The sequence below is a fragment of the Hylobates moloch genome, unplaced genomic scaffold (assembly GCF_009828535.3).
Source record: "Hylobates moloch isolate HMO894 unplaced genomic scaffold, HMol_V3 SCAFFOLD_5, whole genome shotgun sequence".
Lineage (NCBI taxonomy): Eukaryota > Metazoa > Chordata > Mammalia > Primates > Hylobatidae > Hylobates > Hylobates moloch.
The window spans coordinates 95,479,966-95,499,402 of NW_026652280.1; the positions used below are offsets into that span (position 1 = coordinate 95,479,966).

Sequence of the window (19,437 nt, forward strand, 5' to 3'; positions counted from 1 at the left end):
TGCGTAGTTGCGATAACTGGGAAGGGAGTAACGGGAGGATGAGGGAGTGGTGTGTGGGGAGACTAGAAGGGTGAGGAAATAGTGGAGGCCAGGGAAGTTGGAAAGATATTAGGAGACTCGGAGGAATTCTAGGGATGCCTAGTTACTCAGAGGCTCGGAAAACAGCCAGGAGAGAACTAGGGGGTTCCTATATACTTGGAAAAAGATTTTTCCGGGAAGTATGGGAGAGCTGCCTGGAGGGAGTGGGAAACAGGGGGCTTGGTTGCTAGTGAATTGCCAGAAGTTAGACGTACAGGATCATTAAGTGGAGGCAAGGATCAGACTCTGTGGAGGATGTTTTATAGTCTATCCTGAACTTTGTGGCCAAGAGTGGGTTGGAGGCCTCAGAGCAGAGTCCACTTGGCAGCGCCAGGCCCTGGCATGGACCCTCTGGCTCTCTGAGACTACCCTAGCATCTGTGGGGCTGTCAGAAGCTCCTACCCTCCATGCCCCAGGGTTAATTTTGTACACTTCAGGGACTCACAGGCTTTTTTTTGGACCATGCCTCTGGGGTTGGGGAAAAAAGAGCCTGACAAACCCTGGCACCCCGAAGATATTGGAGGGGAGTGAGTGGGAGGGATTTGGGTGAGGTCCTTGGGTGGTGGTGCCTGGCAGGAGGAGGACTGCTTGGCAGTATCGTGAGGAAGTGGCGCCAGCTGCCAGCCCCGGGACCTGTCCAGACCTGGAGGATGCTGCCTGGATCCCCCACACTGGCAGGTGGGGGAGGCAGCTCCTCCTCTCCCAAGTGCCTGACTCACTCACTGCCAAAGCAGTGTAGGGAGACTGAATGGAGAAAGGCCTCGGGTCCTCAGCTTCCAGAGTTTTTCATAGAGGCTGGGGAAATGGGACAAGGGATTGTATGGGGGTGTCCTGGGACCACTTTCTGAGGCTTAAGGGCCCTGGATTTGCCCTTGACTGGCTCTCTGCCCCTGAGCAGACATCCTCAGGGCCATTATTTGTCACAGAAGGGTGAAGGCGACAGCACTGGTTCCATCTTGCTGCTATACCTTGTGAGCATCAAGAGTAAGGAAAGAAGCGAGAGCAGGCTAGGCCATGAGAGTCTTGGTCTACTATACTTCCTTCAAAAATATTTTTCCAAGCATATAAGGAACCCCAGTTCTCTTCTGCTTAGTTTTTCAAGACCCTCAGAATGCAGGCATCCCCAGAATCCTTCCATATTTCCTAAGACCTTCCCAATTCTCCCAGCCTCCCCCATTTCCTCACCTTTCTGGTATCTGCATTCAGCACTCACCATTCTCCCAGTACTCCTACCCCTGCTCTTACTCCCCAGGGCTTCAAGATCCCCCCCTTCCCCCTACCCCTCACTTGCCTACACTCCTCCCTCCTTTCTCTTCCCAGTGCCTTTCTCTAATGGTGGGGTTTCTTCTGGGCTCCAGTATTGGCCAACTCTGCATGTTGCCTTGCACTTTGCATTTAGATCTGGTGGTTCTCCGGAGAGCAGCTTCCTCGGGTGTTACATGAGCCAAGCCCTCACTGTACAGAAGAGTGAGAGTTGAAACCTGTTCCCTGAGCTGATCAGAAGGACATCCCTTGGCCCCTCCATCTGGGCCCCTGTGGATAGGAGGGGCTGGGCGAGCAGGCCAGCTGGGCTATGGTGTGGTGCCTCGGCCTGGCTGTCCTCAGCCTGGTCATCAGCCAGGGGGCTGACGGTAAGCTGGGCTCTTGGGCTCAAGAATGCCCTGTTAGCCTTGGGGTGGGTATGGGGGTGTTCCTCAAGGGTTCCTCTTTGAGCATGTGAGGGCAGGGGAGGAATAGGGCTGGTTCTGGAGAAGCTGAACTGGGGGTTTCTCCAGTCACCTGAAGTCCTAAGGTGCCTACAGAGATACTGATGGCACTTCCCCTCCCAGCACTGACCCTGGCCCCCCGTTGTGCCTTCATGTCACCCATCCTGCAGGTCGAGGGAAGCCTGAGGTGGTATCGGTGGTGGGCCGGGCTGGGGAGAGTGTGGTGCTGGGCTGTGACCTGCTGCCCCCGGCTGGCCGGCCCCCCCTGCATGTCATCGAGTGGCTGCGCTTTGGATTCCTGCTTCCCATCTTCATCCAGTTCGGCCTCTACTCTCCCCGAATTGACCCTGATTACGTGGGTAAGAGTTCTTCTCAGGCGGGAGGTAGGGAGGTATCAGCAAGAAAGGTGGGCTGGGTAGAGTCGCGCAAGGCCTCCTATGAACTGCTTTGTCCCTGGCCAGATCTCATCTCCAGCTCTGCTGCCTTAACTCTGCTTAACAAGCATGGCTGTGCTCCCAAGCAGTGTTAATTTATTGAAAGATTCATTCGTTTACACATACACACTCACACTCTTGTAGCTGTGCTATTTAGGACTCCACGTGGTCTGTTCCAAAGGAGACCCTACAGCCCTTATTCCAAATATCCATTCTAATTCTGTAACTGCTTTTTCTACATCTCATCATGAAACCTCCCAGACTTCACCCTGATCTGTAGTCTCCCCTCTTGGCCCTACCTTGGTCCTGGCTCTACTATCTGCTAACTCCTCTGCCCTCTCCACCTTCCTCATCGTCTTAAATGCTAGTTCAGGGGTTCAAGTCTTCTAGGGAGTGGGCTGATGGGGCAGCAGGGTGGGCACGGCTGTGACCTCTCTGCTTTTCCAGGGACACTCAGCCTGCTTCTGAGTAGAGAAGCACAGGTGTACAGAGAGGGTGGCTGGGGAAGGCCCAGGATCCCCAAAGGTCAGTGACTGGAAGAGGCTGGCCTGGGTTGCTGCTTTAGTTCGCACCTGTTGGGACTTCAAATCGTGTGTAGCCTCCCTGGGCGCCTTCTGCTGCACCCCAGCTGGCTCCCTAGAATGGCTACAATGGCTCTGCTTCCTCCTAATCCCGGATGGAGCCTTAATCTAAGCGGTTTAGTGCCAGGTCTCAGAGGGCAGTGTGCAGGAGGCCCTAAGGACAGGTCTGGGCTATGGGGCGAGAGAGAGTCTTGTTGCCTCCTCCTCAGAGGGGAGACCCAGGAAAGGCCACCTGGGAGGATGTTGATGGGGAGACCCCCACCATTTCCCTCTTTAGTTTGAATCCTGAGGGAAACCCTGGGATTGGCTGAGCCTTGCCACAGGGCGGGCTGAGCAGAGAGGGGAGGAGGTGCAGGCAGGTGATGCAGAAGGGAAGTTTCTTTTCAAACTGGGGGCAGTTATTGGCAAACAGCCTGGTGGGAGTGTATGTGTCTACACAAGCCCTGTGGGAATGGATGAAAGCGGGCCCCAATTAGCACCAGTGGAGAAAAAAACGGCTGTGCCCACCAGCCCTCCCTCCCTGCCTCCGCCTGCCCGGGCCTGGGAGGGGTCTCGGGCTGCCGGGCTGAGGCCGGACAGATTCATAATGTTGCCTGACTGAGGGTAAGGCAAGGGGAGGTGGAAGAGGGAGGGGTTTTTCCTGGGACTCCACCAGGGAGACTTGAAGCTCTTCCTTCTCTCCAGCTTGTGTCCTGCCTTGAGGTCCCTCAGGCCTGACGCCACTGGATGGTTAGCAACTTTGTCTACCTGTGGGTCTTCTGTCTGTGCTGTTGCTTGAGCTACAGGGGCTGTGAGCAGTAGCCTCTGGGACTTACTGTCTACTCCTATCCTTTGTTCACACCCCTATCTCAGTCTGGAGCTCTTGGTCAGGCCAGAGCTGGCTGAGGGAGTTGGGACCTGAGGGAGGCCCCTGAGCCCATTAACCCTTTTACTGCCTCACAGTGTGGCAGGGGCCTCTCAGCCTTTGTGTAGGGGACTTGGAACTGCAGTTGCTAAGCAACAGGAGGTAGAGGTTGCTAAGGACAATGCTCTTCTGTCATAAACCCTCTGGGCAGTGAAGGGGAGATGGGTTGGGGACTGTTGTGGGGCTGGTGGCCTAGAATGTGTGCGGAACCCTGAGAGAGACTGTTGGATTAGGGACCACACAGAAGGGAAGGCTTCCCATCTTTGAGGACTCTAGAAGCATCTAGCAGAGGAGACTGGATTTATCAACGATGCCATGGAGCGAAAGCAATATAAAACAAGCTAGGACTAAAGAGTAGGATTCAGTTAGCTGCCGTGTGTAAAGCGCTCCAGCCTGTGCCCGCACAGTGCCTGTGTGGTGTGAACCCATGACCAGGCCTCCGGAGGGAAGGAAGGTTAGGCTTAGTGGACACCAGCTTTCCTAAGGCGGATCTTAGACCAACTCATTAAAATGGCAGAATGGGCTTTTGTGCTGTATTTCTTGGGATTTTCAAAATGCCCCACACAGCAGAAGGGATGTGCATTTTTTTTCTGTGCCCTGGGTTGTTTGATAAAAATCAGTGACCTCGTTCTCCACTTAGAACTCCCCTGCTTGCTCTAGTCACCTCCCCTCACCACCTTTTATTCTTAACCCTCTGCCCAGTCACAGCTTCCCAGAAGCCTTCCTTACTCCTCTTGCTTCATAGTGCAATGTCTGGGCTCAGTTAGCATCATTTTTTGAACTTCTTTGTGGATGTGTGGACATGAACTTGCCCATTTAGGTGACTGTGGGTTCCCTGCCTTCCGAGAGCTTTAGAGAGCAGAGACTGTGTCTCCTGTTTTTCTTCACATGCCCCTGCATTTGGGAAGATCTGAAGTCAACAGGCTTTAGCCCTGCAGGTGGAGGGAGGCCTCCAGGAGGTGGGCCCAGGACTCAGGAGGACTCAGGGCTGCCCTGCTGGCGATCTTCCTGTTCTTCTGTAACACTACAGGTCTAGCAGTCCAACTGTCACAGAAAAGCTAGGACATGCAGTATGCTTCTTTGGATATTCTGAGTAACATCTGCACTGTTACCCATTGGCTACCAGCATCTCCCAAGTGAGAATACATAGATTACCCCCAGTGCCCTGAGCAGCACTTGGTCCTAACATCCGTGTCCATGGAAAGCACGCTGCGTCTGGAGAAAGAAGCCTGGCTTTGTCACTTACTAGCCATGTGATTTTGGAAAGAAACTTAACATTAATTCCTTCAGCTACAATGGAATTCTTGGGAGGATTAAATATGGTGACAACGCCTAATATTACATGGCCTGTATTCCACACTCAATCTTCCTTCCCTCTTCTTCCTTCTTTGTAGAGCTAGAAGATCACTATAATGAAAAGTATCATGTGGGACATAGAAGAGGCTGCAGTCTGGGGTCTGCAGGGCTCAGCGGCCAGGCAGATTAGCCTTCTTGAGGAATCCTGACAGTGGGTGGAAGGGTATGACTATGTTAAATATTTACCCGCTAGGCCTAGTCTTATCTCCCGGGTGGGGATTTCAACACCTAGCCCTTTAAGCAGGTCCACCCATTCTAGAGAATCCACACCCCGGAACTCATTCTAAGTAGAAAAAGACTCTTGCCTAAGATCACAAAGCCTGCCTCAACTTGATCCTTCTCTTCTTTCTGAAATAGATTATGTTATTTCTGAAATAGATCACTCTAGAGGTAGAATGGAAGCAAATTGGAGGGGCTGAGTGCATTCACAGCTTCAGAATTTCTAGTATTAGGAAGAGCTGGGGTGGACACTATGCAAAGGGACTTGGAGCTGCATTTGCATACAACATAAGATTAAGAAAATGCAGCCAGGCATAGCAACTCACAGCTTAATCCCAGCACTTTGGGAGGCTGAGGCAGGAGGATCCCTTGAGGCCACGAGTTTGAAACCAGCCTGGGCAACATAGCAAGACCCCTCTCTTCAAAAATTAAACAATTAGCCAGGCGTGGTGACACGTGCTTGTAGTACTAGCTACTTGAGAGGCTGAGGCAGGAGGATCACTTGAGCCCAGGAGTTCGAGGCTGCAGTGAGCTACAATCAAACCACTGTACTCCAGCCTGGGCAACAGAGTGAGACCCTGTCTCTAAAAAAAAAAGAAAGGTTCCATTTGTTCATAGCAGAGGTCAAGGTGGGGATGAACAATGTGATGTAGAGGGGAGGAGGCTGGAGGCAGGGAGACTGGCAAGTAGGCTGTTGGAGAAACCCAGGTGAGACATGCCACAGGTGTAAAGGTGAGGACAGCAGAGAAGGGGAAATGTTTAGGAGGTAGGATTTGAGAAACCTAATGAGCAAGTAGATATGGGAGGTAATCGAGGAATCTAGGAGATGCCAGGTTCCTGATAAGGTGACTTGGTGTGTGGTGGTGCTGTTCACTGATGCAGGGAGAGAAAAGGAAGATGATGTGTGATCAGTTTAGGGACAGGGCCAGAACTTGAGTGCAGTTTTCCGATTTCAAATCTAGAGCTCATTTATTTGTTCAACAACTTTTATTTGAGCATCCACTGATGCCAGGCACCATGCTACATGCCTTCCCTACATTATTTCTCTCCTCCACCCCACCCCAATTTTGTTTCTTTCTTCTTTTTACAGATGAGGAAACTGAAATTGAGAGAGGTTAAGTAACTTGCCCAAAAGAGTACACAGTCGAGCTGGACTCGTGCCTAGGTCTATCTGGCTCCCAAGTGTGTGCCTGTATCACGAGGCTACACTGCCAGGGGCCCATGAAGCTGTCTAGGGTGCACAGTTGCATCCAGGGAGGGTGCTGAGGGCTTGGGTAGGCACCTTCGGTCTGAGCCTGGCAGTGTGGTGTGGATGCTGACTAAGAGTGGGATTGAGGTGTCTGGTTGTGCTGTGGTTGTGTGGCTTTGTGGAACTGTATGTGATCAGCCAGCTGGGACCGGAGTGCCCCGGGGCATGGAGAGGATATGGCGAAGAGGCTGCTGACTTTGCTGCTTGCTGGGCTGGACTCTGGCCACCCTAAGGCGCTTAGGCTGCTGATAATAGCTCTGAGGGATTAGGGGCTTTGGCAGGCAGGGTCTGGGTTCCCCTGCTAGGGCCTCAAACACTGCTGAGGTTTTCAGGGAAAGAATCCTCTATTAAGAGTACTCCCAGGAGCTCATACCTTCCCCTACAAAAAGAGCCCAGAGGTGGACAGATCCTGTAAGAGCCCAGAGGAGACTACATGCTGGCTCTTCACCTCCTTCCCCAGTAGTCCTGGACGCCAAGTGCAGTTCAGGGGAAGGTTTTGTCCACCTGCTGTCCCCCTAGGTTTCTCTTTGTCTAGACAGGGTCCCAGCTGTCGAATGGCAAGAGTGGTCAGAGGGGCCAAATGGAGGGACCTGTCCTGAATGACCCCAACCTTATCTGTGTCTCTCTGGACCCCACACTCAGAGTAACTGGGAGAGACTGAGCCTGTTCTTACCTCTAAGAATTACCAGGGTGACCAGGGGATAGGGGCTTCCATGGGGTTCCTTCAGCACCCTTGATTCAGGGCTCCTCCCCCAGGACGAGTCCGGCTGCAGAAGGGGGCCTCTCTCCACATTGAGGGTCTCCGGGTGGAAGACCAGGGCTGGTACGAGTGCCGCGTGTTCTTCCTGGACCAGCACATCCCTGAAGACGATTTTGCTAACGGCTCCTGGGTGCATCTGACAGTCAATTGTATGAAGCTGGGGGGCAGGTGGTGGAGAAGGACGGGGAGGAGGAGGATGGTGACCTCTGGCTGGTGGGAGAAAGGGGAAGAGGGAGTTCTATTTCCATCCCACAAACAGCTCCGATGCCCCACCCTTCCTGAGAGCCCTTGTTTGCTCACTTAGTAGTTGCATCTCACCCCTCCCCCACACTCCTGCCCTTTTCAGTTCTTCAAATATAAATTCAATCAGCCTTCTGTGTCAGGAACTCCCTCTTTCTCTTCCCTCCTGCTTCCCTGGCCAGGGAAGTGGGCGGGAGAGAGGGGGCTCTTGGGCCCTGAGTGAAACACAGCTCACATATATATAGCACTTCGTGTTTTCAAAATACCTTTTCACCCAGGCCCTTATTATTTCTCTCTCACTCCTAAGTAGGAAGGAGGTCATAATCATTCCCATTGCATAGGTGAGGCTGGGTCATGCCACTGATTAGTGGCAGAGCAGAATCTAGGACCCAGGCCTCCTCACTCCCAGAACAGTGCTCCTCCTGAGGGGACTTGGCTCTCCCCCAAGCTCTGGACATCCAACCTGGGTTCAGCCCCCGGCCAGTGTGTGGGGGTGGGTTGACAGAATCCTCACTTGGCCTGGGTGCAGCAGACAGGGTGGCCCTGGGCTGAGGATTCCTATGAGGCAGGGCTGGTGGGTGGGCAGCAGGCTGGAGGCCTGAGTGGTCTCCCTGGCCCTTGGACACTGCTCTTTGGGCTGACAGCCCCACTGGGGCCCCTGATGCCTGTCTCCCTTGCAGCGCCCCCTCAATTCCAGGAGACACCTCCTGCTGTGTTGGAAGTGCAGGAACTGGAGCCTGTGACCCTGCGTTGTGTGGCCCGTGGCAGCCCCCTGCCTCATGTGACGTGGAAGCTCCGAGGAAAGGACCTTGGTCAGGGCCAGGGCCAGGTGCAAGTGAGTCCTGGGGGTGGACAGAGTGAGCCATATAGAGTGTGAAGGGAAGGTGGGGGCCTGGCAGTGGGGCCAGAGGACAGAGGAGGCAAAGGCCAGGCTGGAGGATGGGCCAGAAGAAGGGCTTGGCATTGTTTGCCCCGAGGCTGGGGTGCTGCCTCCCTCTGCTGGCCAGCCTCAGAAATGCAGGATCTGAGGCTGGCAGGCGAAAGGACTCTTCCTCACCCACTCCTTCCCTAGGTGCAGAACGGGACGCTGCGGATCCGCCGGGTAGAGCGAGGCAGCTCTGGGGTCTACACCTGCCAAGCCTCCAGCACTGAGGGCAGCACCACCCACGCCACCCAGCTGCTAGTGCTAGGTGCTCTCTGGCGGGAGGGCTGGGGTCCAGGGTTACTTATGCAAAGGGGCTGTGACCTGTGGCTGAATTGGTTCACAGCAAGATAGGAAGGAGATTTGTGCCTGAGGGCAGGGCCTGTGGAAGCTAAGGGGGCTCCCAATGCAGGCTGTTGCTCTGAAACCAGCACCCTAATTTTAAAAGGCTCAGTAAGCAGACAAAGCGATCTTAGTGCCCAGTAGTGTATTACAGTGGAAAGGACATGGGTGCTTGTGTTAGGCGGTGAGCCAGCTAACTCCTTGAGTCCCAGTTTCTTCATCTTTATGAAGAGACTCATATCTACCTCTCAGGTCTGTTACAAGAATTTACTTAGGTACGGCTGAGCCCAGTCACTGGCACATGGTAATTCCTGGCCAAGATCCTTCCTTTAGAAGAGAAACTGAGAAGCAGAAGGCCTGGACTGTGCCTTCATAGAGCCTATTATCTTTGTGGGGAAGTGAGACTAACTGGGGAAACAGGCAAGTGTTGCTGTCCGTGGTACTGTAAGAAACGCAGTGCCGGGTAATGGTTAAAGGTGTCGTCTGTGGCATCAGGAAGCCTAATATGAATGTTGCCTCTCCTGCTGTCCTTGGGCAATCACCTCACAATCTCTCTGCCTCTGAGCCTTCATTTCTTCATCTAGAAAATGGAGACAATTCCCCCCACAAAACTTTTGGTGAGGATTAAATGAGGTCGTGCAGGTAAAGTGCTTAGCACTCAGTGTCCCGCATGCAGTCAGTGCTCTGTTGTGTCAGCTCGCATCATGACCTCTTCTTACTGACTGCTCATGCAGTACCGGCCCAGAGAGGGGAAGGAGTAGTGGAACTGTAGTAGCCAGAGGTGCTTTTGCAGGAGGTATGTGGCGTGGCCAGGCCCTTGGGAGGGGCATTCCAGACCAGGGGTGCAGGGAGCAAAGGCATGGAGATGGGGGACAGCCAGCTGCCCATACTGACCTGAAAGAGTTCATGAGGGCTGACATATGGAAAGATGGCTGGCCAGGTAGGGAGGGTTTAGATCGCAGGGGTCCACAGGGCTGGGTTTGAGCTTAGTGTAGCGGGAGCCAGGTGCTATTGCAGGTTCCTGAGCAGAAGTGTTCTGTGGCTCAAGGGGCTGTTTCTGTATGAATGGCCATTAGAGTGGCAGCTGCAGGGGAGCCTGGAGTCAGGGGCTGCTGCAGCATCTTGAGGTGAGGTATTGGGCACCTGGGTTAGGGCCAGAGACAGAGAAGTAATTCAAGAGGTGACAAGCAGGGATACAAATGGTAAATGAGCAGAGTTAAACTGACTCCCCCAAACACACACACCATTCCTAGGCAATGGATCTGCATGAATGGAGTTGCTCTTGATGGAACAGAGAGAATTTGGAAAGAAGAATGGATCTCAGGGAGAGGAAGAATTCTTGTTACATACAGGGGGAAGCTTCTGTTTCCATTCCCCAAAGCCCTGTAACAACGAGCCCTAGGATTCCAGAGGGCAGAGCTGGGAAGAGTTGTAGAGGTGACCTCAGGGTTCTAGGAAGACTGTGGGCTGAGGCCACCTTCCTCCCCTTGTGCACCCCACAGGACCCCCAGTCATCGTGGTGCCCCCCAAGAACAGCACAGTCAATGCCTCCCAGGATGTTTCCTTGGCCTGCCATGCTGAGGCATACCCTGCTAATCTCACCTACAGCTGGTTCCAGGACAACATCAATGTCTTCCACATTAGGTGGGGTCACCCTCATTAGGAGGGTGGAGGTGGGGAATTCACAGTCTCTGAAGAGCCGCTTGGCTGGGCAAGGCCTGGACCCCTCCTCACACGTGCCACATTGCAGGCGCCTGCAGCCCCGGGTGCGGATCCTGGTGGACGGGAGCCTGCGGCTGCAGGCCACCAAGCCTGATGATGCTGGCTGCTACACCTGTGTGCCCAGCAATGGCCTCCTGCATCCACCCTCAGCCTCTGCCTACCTCACTGTGCTCTGTAAGCCTGACCCCAGCTTCTCCCTCAGCCTGCTCCCTTCCCCTGGGCCAGGCCAAGCCCCTCTCCCCCAACTTGCCACTACTTTCCCCCAGACCCAGCCCAGGTGACAGCTATGCCTCCTGAGACACCCCTGCCCATAGGCATGCCGGGGGTGATCCGCTGCCCGGTTCGTGCCAACCCCCCACTGCTCTTTGTCAGCTGGACCAAGGATGGAAAGGCCCTGCAGCTGGACAAGGTACAGGCTTGGAGCAGGGGAAGGAGGGTCTTAGCTTGGTGTTATTCTGCTCAGGACAGCAGGGTGGAGTTAGCTCAGTTTAATTCAGTTCAGTGACTGGGGACACACATCTTTTGTGAACTTAATTTGTGTTATAAGACATGTTGCATAGGAAACTACTTAAAACCCCTGAGGAAAAATTTCCATGGTTTAAAGTGGTGGTTTTGTGTCTTCTTTGGGGAAAGAAGAGAGATGATCTCTGGGGAAAATGATGGCAAAGAGTCAAGAAGCAGAACTGAAGGTTCTTTCATGTGATGACTGGGAAATTGTGTGTCCTGGGGGAACACACACTTCTTACCAGGTGCTGTGTGGGGTAGTGGGTTGAGGGCAGGGGCAAGGAGGCATCCATCCTTAAAGTGGGCACCATCTGGGCAGAGGACAGCAACACTGTCTGGAAGGCCAGGGATGGAGCTCGTGCCTTCCTCTTAGGGTGGTTGAGGATAGACCAGCAACAGATTCTGGGACTTTGGTGATGGGCCTCAAAGAGGACACAGTCATTCCCTTGCAGAAACCAGGATCAAGAGGCAGGAAGTAGTATAGTACGTTTATGGAATCATGGATCATCCAATTGGGTGGGAGCTGGAGTGCCTGTAGGGACATGAATGGTGCAGAGAAAGCTGGAAAGACAGGTCAACATCAAAAGGAAGAACTGTATGCCAAGTTACTATTGACTCATTCCAAGGCAATTGGGATCTTTTGTCTGCAGAGAGTATAAATTTTTTGAGGCCTAGTATTGCATCTTTTCATCATAGTGTACCTGGGGCTTCTACAACAATAGTACTCAGTATATCTTTGTTGAATAATTAAGAAAAAAGTCTACAGGCAGTTGGAGCTGCTGGAGTTTGTTGAGCATTGGTGTGATAGCATCAGAACTGTGATCAGGGGTTGAGCTTGTCCAGTGGAATGTAGCAGGAGATACTGGACATAGGAAAGAGGGGTTCTGAAGCTGCGGAAATGGCCCAGGTGAGAGTTGTGGAGTCTGATTTACAGAGGAGGACATGATGAAGAATGGACTCATGCTCTGACAAAAGGGACTTCCCAGGTGACTGGCTTAGTGAGTATTTCACTAGCAGAAGTGAGGGAACGTGAGGAGGCAGACTTCAGCAAGAAGGATGGTGGGCCCTTTAATAGAGAAATAGGAGCTGGTTTGGGGTGGAAGACTCTGAACTTAGTTGTGGAGTGCTGGGAAGAGAGCCAGGTGAAGCCCCAGCAGGCAGAAAGCCCCATGCAGCCCAACTCCAGGGGTGGCCATTCACAGTGTATTTTCTGTGAGTGGCACCCCCTGGAGTTGTGCAGTCACAGCCTCACACCGTTGGGAGGGGTCCCTCTGTAGGAAGGAGAGAAAGGAAGCACTGGAAATCAGAGAGAGGTCAGGCCTAGACATGAAGCTGCTGGAGTCCTCTGCACAGCTGTGGGTTTCCCGTCCTGCCCCCTCTCTTGTACCGCTATCCCGGGCTTGTCTCTGCTGAGCTCCTCTCTCTAGCTGTCATCTTCTCTTCCTTCCAGTTCCCTGGCTGGTCCCAGGGCACAGAAGGCTCACTGATCATCGCCCTGGGGAACGAGGATGCCCTGGGAGAATACTCCTGCACCCCCTACAATAGTCTTGGTACCGCCGGGCCCTCTCCTGTGACCCGCGTGCTGCTCAAGGTTAGGCCGGGGGTGGGCGGGGGCCTGTGGTGACAGTGGGTCAGATGGCTGGAGATGGTGCTAAGGCCAGGCTGATGGGGGTGGGGTGGGGCAGACACATGGGGAGGGGTTTCCAAGTTTGTTTGCCGTGGTGGCCATGGCAGCAGCTGCCTGATGCCATCCCAGAGGTTTCTGCAGAGGTGGTGCTCGGGAGGTGGGACATCAATCACACACATCCAAAAGTAAGATACCCTGTTTGCCCCAACTCTCACTAACCTTGACCGTGCTGCCTCCCTCTCTGGAGCTCTGGGAGGAAGAATGTTCTGCAGAGGTTTGTACATCTCTGAGAGTCCTGCCTAAGCCTGCCAGCCCTTACTACACCACCATTTTCCTCCAGCCCCTACCCACTGGGGAACAGAAACAGAGCCAGAGAGGAATTGAGAATGGAGAAAGAATGAGGTGGAGACAGGCTTGGTGGGTGTTTAGCTAGGGTGAGTGAGGGAGAGTGAGGTGAGACATGGCATGACAGGGAGCACAGAGAGGGGGAGTGGCCAGCCTTAGATGTAAGAGAGGGCCCCTTCCAATGCCAGATCTGGCTTGCAGGCTCCCCCAGCTTTTATAGAGCGGCCCAAGGAAGAATATTTCCAAGAAGTAGGGCGGGAGCTGCTCATCCCCTGCTCTGCCCAAGGGGACCCTCCTCCTGTTGTCTCTTGGGCCAAGGTAAGGCTCCTGAGCCCACTCTGCCTGTACCCGTGCCCACTACACCCCTGCCTCTCGTGCCCCCACCATTTTGTGGGAGGGAGGGTGTGGGAAGGAGAGAGCTGTCAGAGGCAGGGTGGGGAGGAACTGGAGCTGCCTGGAGAGATGAGGGGCGCCCTTGGTGAGGGGTGGCTGCGTATGTCCTCAGGGCTCACCAGTGGTTCTGTAGGTGGGCCGGGGGCTGCAAGGCCAGGCCCAGGTGGACAGCAACAGCAGCCTCATCCTGCGACCATTGACCAAGGAGGCCCACGGCCGCTGGGAATGCAGTGCCAGCAATGCTGTGGCCCGAGTGGCCACCTCCACGAACATCTACGTGCTGGGTTAGTGGCTGGAGAGAGGGCCAGGGGCTGGGAGAAACTACGTGGGAATCGTTTTTGGAGGCCCAGAAAGGGGATCATGGGTGTGGGACCCCTGGGATGATGATGGGTGAAGGCCCTGGGGCCCCTGCTACTCTCTACACTCCCTCAGGCCCTGACCACCATCCCTCCATTTCCCCCTGCCCAGGCACTAGCCCTCATGTTGTCACCAATGTGTCCGTGGTGCCTTTGCCCAAGGGTGCCAATGTCTCCTGGGAGCCTGGCTTTGATGGTGGCTATCTGCAGAGATTCAGTGTCTGGTACACCCCGCTGTGAGTGACCTGCTCCTGCCATTTCTCTGCGCCAGTCTTGCCTCCTTTCCTCTCCTCCTTGAACCTATCTGGCGTTCTGCCCTTTCTTCTGTTCCTCTATCCCTCACCAGTCCTGGCTCTGCTTCCCTGTTTCCAGACTCTGAGGCATTCAGGGCCAAGGTCCTGAGACCTTGGTTGAGCAGAGGGGAGGTGGTTAGATCTCTGGACCCCAGATCTTCTGGTCTTCCTAGCTCAAGAGGTGCCCCCCATGTCCTCATGTTTCCCAGGGCCAAGCGTCCTGACCGAATGCACCATGACTGGGTGTCCTTGGCAGTGCCTGTGGGGGCTGCTCACCTCCTAGTGCCAGGGCTGCAGCCCCACACCCAGTACCAGTTCAGCGTGCTAGCTCAGAACAAGCTGGGGAGTGGTCCCTTCAGCGAAATCGTCTTGTCTGCTCCTGAAGGTGAGAAGCTTCTCGTCCCAGAACAGCAGAGACAAGGATGGGGAAGGGCTGCTAGGAGAGCTGGGATATGGGAGGCCCTGGGTGGGAAGGGGCAGAGGTGCTGGCCAGCTTGGGGTCCAGAGGGGTGTGTGGAAGATGATTTGAGCTTGTCTTCAGGGGCTCTGGGAGAAGAGTTAGGCACTGGGGGTCGTGGAAGGCCAGGGGAGGGGCGCTGGGAATCCTTGCTCTGACCTGCCTTTCTGTCCCATGCAGGGCTTCCTACCACACCAGCTGCACCCAGGCTTCCCCCAACAGAGATACCGCCTCCCCTGTCCCCTCCGCGGGGTCTGGTGGCAGTGAGGACACCCCGAGGGGTACTCCTGCATTGGGATCCCCCAGAGCTGGTCCCTAAGAGACTGGATGGCTACGTCTTGGAAGGACGGCAAGGCTCCCAGGGCTGGGAGGTGCTGGACCCGGCTGTGGCAGGCACAGAAACAGAGCTGCTGGTGCCAGGCCTCATCAAGGTATGTGCGAGAGGTGATACAGAGAGCGGCCTCCTAGGGGCTCTCCTGCGTCCTTCTCCATTGCCCAAACCCTATCTTCTCATCTTGATTTGAGCTCTTCACCTCTGCATCCTACCTCACCCTTCCGTCCCACGTGCACAGTCTTTCCGCGCACCGCTGGGTTGGGCGGTGCTGGGCCCTTACCTCCCTCCTGGTACCCCATCCCCATCGCAGGATGTTCTCTACGAGTTGCGCCTCGTAGCCTTCGCGGGCAGCTTCGTCAGCGACCCCAGCAACACGGCCAACGTCTCCACTTCCGGTGAGCACCTGGCGTGAGGGAGGAGCCCCAGGGTTGCTCCGAGTCCACTGACCCTCCCTCGTGGCCCCCTGCCTAGGTCTGGAGGTCTACCCTTCGCGCACGCAGCTGCCGGGCCTCCTGCCCCAGCCCGTGCTGGCCGGCGTAGTGGGCGGAGTCTGCTTTCTGGGCGTGGCCGTCCTTGTGAGCATCCTGGCCGCCTGCCTCATGAACCGGCGCAGGGCTGCCCGCCGCCGCCGCAAGCGCCTCCGCCAAGGTAAGCCCCTCCACCCTCAGCCCTGCTACTGCGCACTTGGGCCTAGCCTCGTTAAGCCCCTCCTACCTGGGGGAAAATCCCTCGCTCCTGTGTGATCCAGGTGCATTCTCTTAGTCCTGCATCTGGTCCTGTCTACGCTTTTCCCAGCCGGACGGGGTTGGACGCCTGGTGTTGGGTGAGAGAGTCTCCACCTAGAGGGCCTTGATTTTTGCCTGTGTCACCTACTATTCTCGTGCCCTTCCAGATCCACCTCTTATCTTCTCTCCGACCGGGAAGTCAGCTGCACCGTAAGTGCCTCCACTCCTTGGCTTTCTTCTGCCTTTCCATTGTACGTGCCAGTATCTTCTGCTTCCTTTTTTGCATCTTTACTGGGGGGATGTTGGGTGTTGGGGAGGAACAAAAGTGGGAGAGGGTAAGAAGGGGTGTGCAGTGGCCCCAGCCTGTGCCCGGTCCAGTATGGCCTGTGCCTTCCCTCCACCCCTCCACCTTGTTGGTCCTTTCCTCGCTTGTTCTCCCTAGCTCTGCTCTGTTGTTCACCAAACCTCTCAAGGCCTGACGCTGGCTCCTGGGAGGGGGACCTGCCCCTACCACAGACCCTGATCTCCTGTCCTTCCCCAGCTCTGCTCTGGGCTCAGGCAGTCCTGACAGCGTGGCGAAGCTGAAGCTCCAGGGATCCCCAGTCCCCAGCCTGCGCCAGAGTCTGCTCTGGGGGGATCCTGCCGGAAATCCCAGCCCCCACCCAGATCCTCCATCTAGCCGGGGACCCTTACCCCTGGAGCCCATTTGCCGGGGCCCAGACGGGCGCTTTGTGATGGGGCCCACTGTGGCGGCCCGCCAGGAAAGGTCAGGCCCGGAGCAGGCAGAACCTCGGACTCCAGCCCAGCGTCTGGCCCGGTCCTTTGACTGTAGCAGCAGCAGCCCCAGTGGGGCACCCCAGCCCCTCTGCATTGAAGACATCAGCCCTGTGGCACCCCCTCCAGCAGCCCCACCCAGTCCCTTGCCAGGTCCCGGACCCCTGCTCCAGTACCTGAGCCTGCCCTTCTTCCGAGAGATGAATGTGGATGGGGACTGGCCCCCTCTTGAGGAGCCCAGCCCTGCTGCACCCCCAGATTACATGGATACCCGGCGCTGTCCCACCTCATCTTTCCTTCGTTCTCCAGACACCCCTCCTGTGTCCCCCAGGGAATCACTTCCTGGGGCTGTGGTAGGGGCTGGGGCCACTGCAGAGCCCCCTTACACAGCCCTGGCTGACTGGACACTGAGGGAGCGGCTGCTGCCAGGCCTTCTCCCTGCTGCCCCTCGAGGCAGCCTCACCAGCCAGAGCAGTGGGCGAGGCAGTGCTTCGTTCCTGCGGCCCCCCTCCACAGCCCCCTCTGCAGGAGGCAGCTACCTCAGCCCTGCTCCAGGAGACACCAGCAGCTGGGCCAGTGGCCCTGAGAGATGGCCCCGAAGGGAGCATGTGGTGACAGTCAGCAAGAGGTGAGAGCAGTCCCTGCACATCCCTACCTCCACCTCAGTCCCACCCCAGACCTCTCACCCCTCTCCCAATACACTGCACCTTCTCTGCTCCACTCCCACCCTGGGAACGGGAAACCTCGTCTCCTTTTAGAAGCTTTTGCTGAGGTCCAGGGATTTTTCAGGGGAAACCCATGGCCTAACGTGAGTTTGCGGTCGCTGAATTCAGACTCCTCTGAACAGCCTCTATTCCTACACCCACACCATATGTTTGTCTTTTTTTTTTACAGGAGGAACACATCTGTGGATGAGAACTATGAGTGGGACTCAGAATTCCCTGGGGACATGGAATTGCTGGAGACTTTGCACCTGGGCTCGGCCAGCTCCCGGCTCAGACCTGAAGCTGAGCCAGAGCTAGGTGTGTGAGTCCCCCGGAAAGGCAGGCATCTCGGCCATGCTGTCCCACATCCCCCCTGCCACCTTAGGACCCATCTATTCCCAGTCAGGCCCTGTCTCCCAGGCTCCTCTGCTCTAGACTGTGCCTTGCCCCCTTGGGCCATCTGTACTGGAAGGGCCTAGTGAGCTTCACATCTGAGCTTTTCACTCAGTGAACCACAGGGCTTCTTCTCATTGTCCTGCCCGCCTCTTGCAGGTGTGAAGACTCCAGAGGAGGGCTGCCTCCTGAACACTGCCCATGTTACTGGCCCTGAGGCTCGCTGTGCTGCCCTTCGGGAGGAATTCCTGGCCTTCCGCCGCCGCCGAGATGCTACTAGGGCTCGGCTACCAGCCTATCGACAGCCAGTCCCCCACCCCGAACAGGCCACTCTGCTGTGAACATCCCTAATGTGAGGCTGGGAAAAGGCATATGGACCTGCAAAAGGAGCCCCCCAACCAGACAGACCTAGTTTCAAACTAGGGCACTGCCCCTGCCTGCCCCTTTGGTGCCCAGACACAGACCCTGATAGTGGGCTTGGGTCACCTTGGTATGGAATGTATGTGCTGACCTCCTAGGTGAGTCTGGGGATTGGAACAGGGATCTTAGGTCTGCCTCTCTCTCTCTCTCTGTGTGTATGTGTGTGTGTGTGTGTGTGCGTGTGAAGTTTTTTACAGGTGAATAAACAAAGTTTGAAAGATGTTTCTGTGTGTTATCTGTCTTTGAGAGAGTGCCAGGAAAATCCCTGGACCCTTAAAGAAGAGGAGAATCTTCTTGAATGAATGGAGGTGCATTCAGCATTCATTCAAGAAACATTTATTGAGTGCTTACTGAGGCCAGCTACTAAAGGCCAGCCATTGAAGTAGATACTGAGAAAATACAAAGCTCTTGAAGACATGCCTTTGCCCTTGAGTTCTTTCTAGTCAGTGAGGCAGACAAGTAAAGAAATAGTTACCGTATGATGTGATAAGTTCCGTGATAAAGCTATGTGTTGGTTATTGTAGCACAAAGGAAGATGTTGCATTCAAGGCCACATTTAGTGAACGCTAATATTGTGTGCTGGGACAAATGCCACATATTGGGGGGGAGTCCTCAGGACCCTCACAGATGGTGGTAACAATAATAATAGTACTCACTATGTGCCAGGCACTGCTCTAAGCGCTATAGGTGGACTGTTTAGTTCTCTACAATTCTATGAATTAGGTAGTACTCTTAGCTCTGTTCTATAGACCAGGGAACTCAAGCATAGAATGCACAACAGTCACAGCAGGTAAAGGGTAGAGCAAGTGGGGAGCCAGTCAAGGAAGGGAAACTATCCTAGGCAGAGGAATAGCCTTTGTAAAGGCACAGAGGAGTGAGAATGCTTGACAATCGGTGGGACTGGAATATAGGGCTGTGTAGGACTCGGGGAGGGAACAGAGAATAGAAAGGTTGGACAGGACTGGATATTGACATCCTGGAATCTCAGGTTCAAGGGAGGACTCTATCATGTGTGCAGAACTCCACCCCGGGGGACTCTGTTCAACTGAAGCCCGAAAGGATGGGGGGCTCTTTCTCCACCCCTGAACTGTGCTGTCCTCCACCCTCAGAGACAAAAGAACCCCGGCCAGCCTCCTCGCGCTGAGGTCTCCCGCTCTGATCCCTCCAGGATTTAGGAAGAGATACCAGGTCGTAGAAAAGGAGATGAAAGGCAGGGAGAAGTCAGGTCTGAACCCTGGGTCCCAACACCGAACACACCCCTAGGGCCCTGGGCAGAGTGACCTCACTGTTAGTCCCTGCCCAGGCTTGAAGTAAGAGGTGAGCAAGATCACGTGGGGATGCTGTCCCGGCCTGCAAGTCCCAGTCCTATCATACACTAGTCAGTTGGGGTCGGCGGAAGGCCTTCCTGTGCCTCCGTTTACCTTGCCAGCCTCTAAACTAGGAGGCTTCTTCCCACATAAACACGCCCACAGTCTAGCTAACTTTCTAGGCAGAAAGTTTCCTACTGGGGCACAAGTCTACGGGCTCCCGGTGGAGGCTGAGGTACTCACGGGTGGAGACCACTGCAGCTGCCTTCGTAGGTTCAGACTCCCCGAACCT

At 55.1% G+C, this 19,437-nt stretch overlaps 1 protein-coding gene across 1 annotated transcript; it reads left to right on the plus strand.

The window, feature by feature from the left end:
* Nucleotides 1-1,563: 1,563 nt before the first annotated feature.
* Nucleotides 1,564-18,004, plus strand: IGSF9 (immunoglobulin superfamily member 9). Its single transcript, XM_032154025.2, has 20 exons — nt 1,564-1,709; nt 1,955-2,143; nt 7,284-7,436; nt 8,208-8,362; nt 8,600-8,717; nt 10,294-10,435; nt 10,542-10,687; nt 10,780-10,922; nt 12,468-12,608; nt 13,191-13,307; nt 13,516-13,666; nt 13,851-13,974; nt 14,241-14,416; nt 14,669-14,919; nt 15,133-15,217; nt 15,294-15,470; nt 15,715-15,757; nt 16,089-16,949; nt 17,216-17,343; nt 17,578-18,004. The coding sequence occupies exons 1-20, from the start codon at nt 1,652-1,654 to the stop codon at nt 17,757-17,759; spliced, it is 3,540 nt and encodes a 1,179-aa protein (XP_032009916.1). The 5' UTR covers nt 1,564-1,651; the 3' UTR covers nt 17,760-18,004.
* The last annotated feature ends 1,433 nt before the right edge of the window (nt 18,005-19,437 follow it).